This window comes from Aphanomyces astaci (assembly GCF_000520075.1).
Source record: "Aphanomyces astaci strain APO3 unplaced genomic scaffold supercont1.37, whole genome shotgun sequence".
In the NCBI taxonomy this organism is placed as follows: domain Eukaryota; phylum Oomycota; class Saprolegniomycetes; order Saprolegniales; family Verrucalvaceae; genus Aphanomyces; species Aphanomyces astaci.
In genome coordinates, this window is record NW_009798300.1 from 120,097 (window position 1) to 127,364 (window position 7,268).

At 47.4% G+C, this 7,268-nt stretch overlaps 3 protein-coding genes across 3 annotated transcripts in view; all 3 read right to left on the reverse strand.

Moving 5' to 3' along the window:
* The window catches only part of H257_11920 (hypothetical protein), a gene marked incomplete at both ends in the record, with an annotated part of 1,589 nt that extends 1,224 nt beyond the window's left edge, over positions 1–365 (reverse strand). Inside the window, one exon of the mRNA XM_009838999.1 lies at positions 132–365. Coding sequence (XP_009837301.1) covers positions 132–365 — 234 coding nt within the window. The remainder of the gene's footprint in view (positions 1–131) is intronic.
* Positions 366–781: 416 nt separating this feature from the next.
* Positions 782–2,422, reverse strand: H257_11921 (hypothetical protein; the record flags this gene model as incomplete). The annotated part of the gene is made up of 2 exons (XM_009839000.1): positions 782–1,033; positions 1,958–2,422. The coding sequence occupies 2 exons, from the start codon at positions 2,420–2,422 to the stop codon at positions 782–784; spliced, it is 717 nt and encodes a 238-aa protein (XP_009837302.1).
* A 2,172-nt stretch (positions 2,423–4,594) lies between these two features.
* On the reverse strand, positions 4,595–6,936 carry H257_11922 (hypothetical protein; the record flags this gene model as incomplete). The annotated part of the gene is made up of 2 exons (XM_009839001.1): positions 4,595–4,744; positions 6,754–6,936. The coding sequence occupies 2 exons, from the start codon at positions 6,934–6,936 to the stop codon at positions 4,595–4,597; spliced, it is 333 nt and encodes a 110-aa protein (XP_009837303.1).
* Between the last annotated feature and the right edge of the window lie 332 nt (positions 6,937–7,268).

Sequence of the window (7,268 nt, forward strand, 5' to 3'; positions counted from 1 at the left end):
CCATTAAGGGTCGAGTTGTGGGAGCGTTCATAGTCCAGGGCAACTTGGATCGCGAGAGTCACAGTCTCACAACGACGATACTGCAACTCCTCACGAGTTCTCGTTCGCAGACCACGTTGGAACCAGGACACCTTGTCGCGCTCGGTCATGTCGCACACTTGCGTACAGATTCGTCGGAACTTGGCACCGCGCGAAAGCCGGTCTTGGTACCAGGCTGCGGCAAGGCCACGGAAATTTGCCACCATCATGACAATGCATCGCTGTTGAGTCCCATCGTCTTCTTGGTAATCCACGTTCTTTGCCTTGAAAAAGGTCGTAACTTGGTGGATGTATAGGCCAATTGATACTTTCGTCCATTCGTCCATAATACTTCGGCATCTTTAATCCTTCAACTCTAAGTTCTGTTTGTCGTGTCGCTCGTTCGATGTGTTGACTGGCCATTCGCTCGCTCGCTTCCACTTGATAGAATTCTTATTGTAAGGATAAAATCTTGAATACTAAAAACGTTTCGAAGAATTTAAGGTTTGGTATTAACCTTTAGTAGAGAATAATTATTTTAGACCTAATAATTTTTTAAATTAGGGAGCGGCTTGGGTACGGGTAAGCATTTCCAACAACTGTTCATGTCGCTGAAAGGATTCTGCCATTGTGCGCAAAACTTCATCCACCTTGTAATTCTGGTGAAATTCAATTACTCTACTTCGAACTTCGATCTACTCTCGCTTCAGCCTTAATCTTACGGGCCTTGTGATACACTTGGATCTTGCGGTCGAGGACTCCTTCATTCAGTTCTTCGATTTGATCGTTCCGGTGGATCAATAAGTCTGTGATCTCTTGGATAGCGTTGCGGGCGTCGGAGTTCTTCGCTTTCGGGGATCTGGGCACGCAACTTGTTGATAACCACGCGTTGGTGACGGGTCAACACGCGAAGGTCTTGGCGTAGCTTAACCGGCAGATCCGGACAGTCGAATAATTGGCCGATGTTTTTCGTGGCCGCGAGTTGGGACTTGAGGGTCTTGCTACGGGGTATACACTAGCAGTTCACTCAGAACGTGTATGGATTTTGTTGCTGAGACTATCACCAGGTAACGGGTAGCAAAGACCACGTTTTTAAAACCTTTGGCGATGTGTAGTCTCTGCAAACGACCACAACAACCGTCTAAGAAGACTGGCTACGTACAGCGGTTTGACAGAGCTTGGGGCGAGGTAACCAGGAAGTGCTACCAATTGTAGCACTGCGGGGGGAAGCGTGTGCAGTTGAGGGCAAAATGCACAATGAATTAACTGAGGATCTACTAAGATCTCCTTAATCCTCAACACTATGAAATCTTCTTAGTCTACTTCACTACTTCTACACTAGTATGCACTTTTGTATACAATGGATGCGGGTGCGGTTGAGACATTGGGGAACTTCACTAGGCTAGCGATTCTAAGCCATACTTGCCCTTGAGACACATTCCCAGGCAAGCATTAGCTAGGGTGCGTCATGATCCAGGTACTTAGGAGCTGGGTGCGGGCAAGTGGCGGCAAGGCGTTACTTCCACCTGTGACATCGCTACAGACGTTGGCAAGTCGGTCTTTCGCAATGTATGTGGGACTGGTACCACCGCTGAGGGATGCCCTTAGCGGTGACACCAGTTCAAGAATGAGTGGTTTTGGTCAAGGAATGGCCGAGATGTAGTAGTTTGTGTGTGTCGAGGGCATCCCTCAGTGATGGCACTAGTCCATGAATACGGATGGGTCGAGGTAGAGTAATCCAACATGTATCTATATTTGATCGAATGGCCAAAATCATGTGGGCTTCATGCTTCCTGCGTAGTAACTTGCAGAGCAAGCTGTTGGATTATTTGCGCGGTCTACAGGCAACTATTTTTGACTGGAAATTATACCACGTGCAAACCGTCCAAATTGGCGTACGTAGATTGAAACACGCGCAAATATACCACTTAAATATAACCACGTGCAAAAATTCCACACCCGCATTGACTTCTACGAAGGCAGGGATGCCGTTCTTGGCCAATTTGGCAGCCACAATCAGGAGGTCCAACTTGGTGCTGGCCGACCGAATGGCTTTGAACGAGTCCTCCAGCGGAGTCAGGCCGAGTGACGATAGCGTAGCCGTGTCCAAACAGGAGTTGTAAAACTCACCAAACTTACGAAGCTTGGTCTTGTTGTCAGAGAAAATCTTCGTCAATACGACTTCGTTTTGGATGTCTAACTTGTTAAACGACGTATCGATGTGGTATACGTCCGGGGGTAGCACATCATCCTTGTGCCACATGCCACACGAATATTGGTAATAGTGGTCGCAGGGGTTGATGGAGTAATCGATGAGCTTGGTCACAGACTCGGGGAGTTCCGTGACGGAGCCAGCCATAGCGACAGCGGTCAACACGCTGAGGGAGATGAGGACTTTGACCATCGTGGAGCGTAAAGGAAAATGAAGTTGGCCAAAAATGTCAACATTGAAGCGAAGACCACGCACGCGTGCAGGGTCATTCAACGCAACCAGGAATACTGACCAAGATGCCTGCAGCCACCAATCCATCTCGATGATACATTGAAATTCACATGTGGAATAGAGTAGTACTCGTAGACCCATACACTAGTTGTGCTTAGCCTTTGTCAGGAATTGGTTGACTTAGTGCAAGTGACATCCATCCTGCGGGATATGCGGGTGTTTCTATCAGCAGACTGGAATTTATAAAATGATAAAGGAGTATTATATTTGAACAGGAATAAGATATTGCGTAACTTACTGTACTGCACTTACTATTATTCGGACACTCAACCGTACCACTTGGCAATCTTCAGCAGATGGGTCAAACTCACACCAAATTAAAGGCAAGTCGCAGGCGAAGTATTTTGCCTCCATAGTATGGGTGCACCACCAGGTTGGCTTGGCTTAGCACACTCAACCGTACCACGTGGCAATCTTCAGCAGCTGAGTCAAATTCACATCAAAATAAAGGCAAGTTCCGAGTATATTCGTTCAGCAAGAACGGCCAAAGTGCCCCTACTTGACACTGACCCAGCATCAAGAAGGGGCACTTTGGCCATTCTTGCTTTGGCCTTTTTCGCCGAGGTTCGGTCACTTACGGATAATATCCGGTCATCCGGAATTATTCGGCGTAGTGCGGTTGGCGGCGAGGGACTCCATAGGAGTTGTGTCCATGAGGAGACGAGTTGATAATTGACTAATAAAGTCGAGGGAAGTGGGTGGTGTTGATGGGCGGGTCGAAGAGACCAGTGATGAAAGGTGGGAGGAACAGGAGATGGAATACGACCATAAAGTCGGCGTAGAGGAATGGCAGTTGGGTCATAGACCGGGCTTGTCAACGGAAAGGTAGAGAACACATCGAAAAGACCGTCAGATTGAGACACAGTGAGTGTCATGATGGGTCGAGACGACGTGGGTTGTGCTGACGGGGTAGGCAGTGATGGAGCCAGAGGCTTGTCGTAATTGAAGGCACTAGGCCGGTTCTCAATAAGAGAATGTAGTGAGAGCAATGAGGCATTGGGTTCCAAGGACGGATCAAAAGTAGGATCTGAAGCAAGCCGTCTGCGATACGCAGCGGTGGCTTCAACAGAGCTGACCGCGGGAAATTCGGGCTCCCAGAAGGTAACGTCAGAGAGTAGATGAGTTCATGAGAATGCAAGTGCAAAAGGGTATAACCCTTGCGGTTGTGTGAGAGACCCACGGACATTGCCTTGACGGCACGCTCGCGGCACGTTGAATGTGCACAAACACTGTGCAACCAAAGATTTTGATGTGACCCAACAAGGGGTGTCGGTTAAATACAACATGGTAAGGTGAAACACCCTTGTTCGAGGACGAAGAAGAGGTGATAATAATCCATGAGGCATAGTCGAGGGCAAGAGCCCATAGGAACTTGGGCAAAGCCCCTTCGATGAGCATAGCTGACATCTTCTGAACAACAATGCCGATACGGCGTTCAGCGACGGCATCTTGTTGAGGCGAGTAGGCGTTGGAAAACGCCACCCGAGTGTTGTACTTCAGCTGGATGAGGCGGTCGAGCTTCTCGAACTCTTTGGCGTTGTCACTTTGGAGAGTGCCAATGTCTTTGGGATGCATATGACGCAACTCGCCAACATCATGTTTCAAAATATACATGGCATCCGTACGAAATAGTTCATCCATCTCATAGAGATCTTTGCGATAAAGCATCGGATAAGCCCACATAAAGCGGGAGTAATCGTCAATGAAGACTTCAAAGTAGGCAGATCTACCCGCCGACAGAATGAACTGGGTCCTCAGGTTCGTATCAATGCCAGGATGACCGAGACGGCGGTGCCAAAGGCGCGCAAGACTAGTTGCGGAGAGTTTGGAGTCAGCTACGCCTACAAAAGAACAACTTGTAGACTTCTTTACAGTACGAAGGCGCACCCGGAACCTGCGTTTCGAAGGTTCTACCTCGCTCTGCGACTCTACGCCCTTGGTGATGACCTTTATGGCCGTGTACCCTAGTGACCTTTGTCTATTATTGCATTGCGTTTACTTATATTAAGCCTTTATGGTTATTATTGATATTTATCATGCATTATTTGCACCTGCTTTCTAAACAAACACTTCTCATTCCTCGCCTTCATTCTCGCGCTCGACCATGTGGCGACTTGTGCACTCCATGCCTGCTCGTGTCGTTTTGAAGTCGACGGTCCCGTCTGGCCCACGGCACTGCTCAAGGATCGGCCGTACGAGTGGCGTCATGGTTTGTGCAAGTTTCTTTCATGGTGCTCCCACGCCCCCCCATCCATCCTACGTGCAATTCATGGATTTTTACCCCTACTCTCAGAGTATTACTTTTACCTTTGCTTATGGCAATTCTACTTGGGTTTTACCCGCTACTTTTAGCAACACTATTATTCTTCGTTGCATCAATGCACTTTATGGTCTTTACCATGCTCATAGAGCACCCTTGCTTTTATGCATTACCTTAGACTTTTACTCTATGTATAACCATGCACATATGTACTCAACACTAATTTATGTGTGTTCCTTTCCTACCTTTTTCGCCTCTGTTTTCAGGGTGGCTTATGTAGTGGCATGCCTTTGGCATTTTCTGGCCTCTGCGAAATTTTTGCTAAGACATTTTGCCTCTGGGACTGCCTTCTCTTTGAGAACTTCGTCGCGAATGCCTTCAGCAGTCTGTTGCCCAGTGGGGTGGCTTTCAAGAAGGGGCTCTTTGGCCGTTCTTGCTTTGGCCTTTATCGCCGAGGTTCGGGCACTTACGGATAATATCCGGTCATCCGGAATTATCCGGTGTTCTCTTTCTGTAGAAGCCGGACTGTTTCTGCCCAATCATAGGTCGGCTAAGCAGTCCATTAATGATCACTTTTAGTTTAACCCTCGACCACAGAAGTGTTCACCTCGTCGTCCCTCCTCAGTGCTACCTCTTTCCACGTCCCTCTTGACATTGTGGAACTGCTTCGCCAACTGTAACGCGCCAAATTTGTGTAATGTTCCTTTGACCATATCTTCATGATTGACATCCTGAATGTGGAAGGTGCATATCCTAATTGCTCGTTTCAAGCTATTTCGCATGAGAAACACTCATATCAATTAAAGGATTATTCGTCGATCCAAAAAATTGGTCAAGATGGCCACTCAAACAGGCAATCAGTGATTTGCCAAAATTTATATTTGATTAAACGATTAAATAAATTACGTTAAGTTACACGGAAATTACTATATTATAACGTTTTATTATATTTACGAATTATTTAAGTTTACAAGGTAAATATTCATCCATGCGATTTTGACCAATATGATTGTCAATGATATAAGCAAGCCATGTCCTCCTCATTTTGTGCAAAAGCCTCCACAATTTCGTCTTGGGCATGAATATTTCACTGCTTTCTATTGCGGGCCTTTGGACGAGCTGTGGATTGAGCTTGAAGGATGGCATTCTAATCGGCGGTGATTCACTTCCCGCTAACCATCAAGGTTTTCCCCACAGCACGCTTCTTCTTCTCTGGCAGCTATAGTAGCAAGTCGTTCCTTATCGTAGCAGTGCGCTTGAGCCACGTGTCGTCGATTTCAATTTCTTGGTCTTCTGACTGCTTGACATCGACAGCATATACATCATGTTGGCCAACGATGGAGGGCATAATACAGTGAATCCATTTGTAATGGACGACTCCTTGGCCGACATCTCCCACACACGACAAGCAATTAATACGGCCTGCTGCTTGTTGATGCTGGAACGAAAGTCAGCCCACTGGTCATTCGCAACCACCGCTCACACGGCCTGCTTGAACGGCCGGTACACCGTGACGTCCAAAGGCTGGAACAGGTGTGTGGAGTTCGCTGGTAAAAACAACAACAAGATACCGAGGAATTCAGCTTCGTTGTAAATGTAGGTGGAGTAATGGGACGAGCAACCATCGAGTATCAACAAGATCGGTCGCTTCGTTGTCGACGGAATTGACGCATGGAGCATGGGCAGTCACTTGTGACAGATGTATGAGTTTGTCCAGCCCGTCTCGGACATCGTATCAGAGGGATGAGCAGACTATCACAAACGTCTGTTGACACTCGATCGCCAGGGAGGATGAATGGTATCTTGGATCCATTGGCACCGACGCACGCGACAATGGTGACATGGGATGACGCTGTCGGCTCCTCGATGTAGATGGATATAGTGTTGCGGTGCACCACGATCTTTGTAGGCATTTTCGATGCGAAAAACTCATTTCATCCTTGTCGAAGATGTGATTGGTGTCGGTTTCAACAAGGGGCATCGCGTGGATCAACTCGTCAAAGGACACCACAGCTTCCTTGATTGTGGTGTTTCGCGGCTTGCTGAGAACGCTGGTCTTTGCTTTCTTGAGCTGCAAATGGCGTGGCAATAAACATTGATACGAACCAGCAGTCACTGGCCTCGACGAAGGGTAGCCTTGGACAAAACCGTGCATGTCAGTTGCTTTAGCCAGTATTTGCTGTCTCCTGATGGGATTGCCACCTTGTTCCATGGCTAAGATACAAGTGATTAGGTCGTTCTCGTGTTGCACGGGCAATGATGGATTCGGCCCCAGTGTCATGAAAACATTTCTCGGCTGTTTGGACTTCGCCATGTGGTAGCGTAGTGTCTGCGGAGGAATACCGTATATGTAACAATAACTACCCTGCCTTTTTTCGCTCAGGGTAGCTCGAGAAAGACCCGCCAAAAAATCCCAAAGCAGTTATTCGGCCCGAGATTATATTTGATGTTCGTATAGTATACAAATATTATGCTTAATTTAAACTT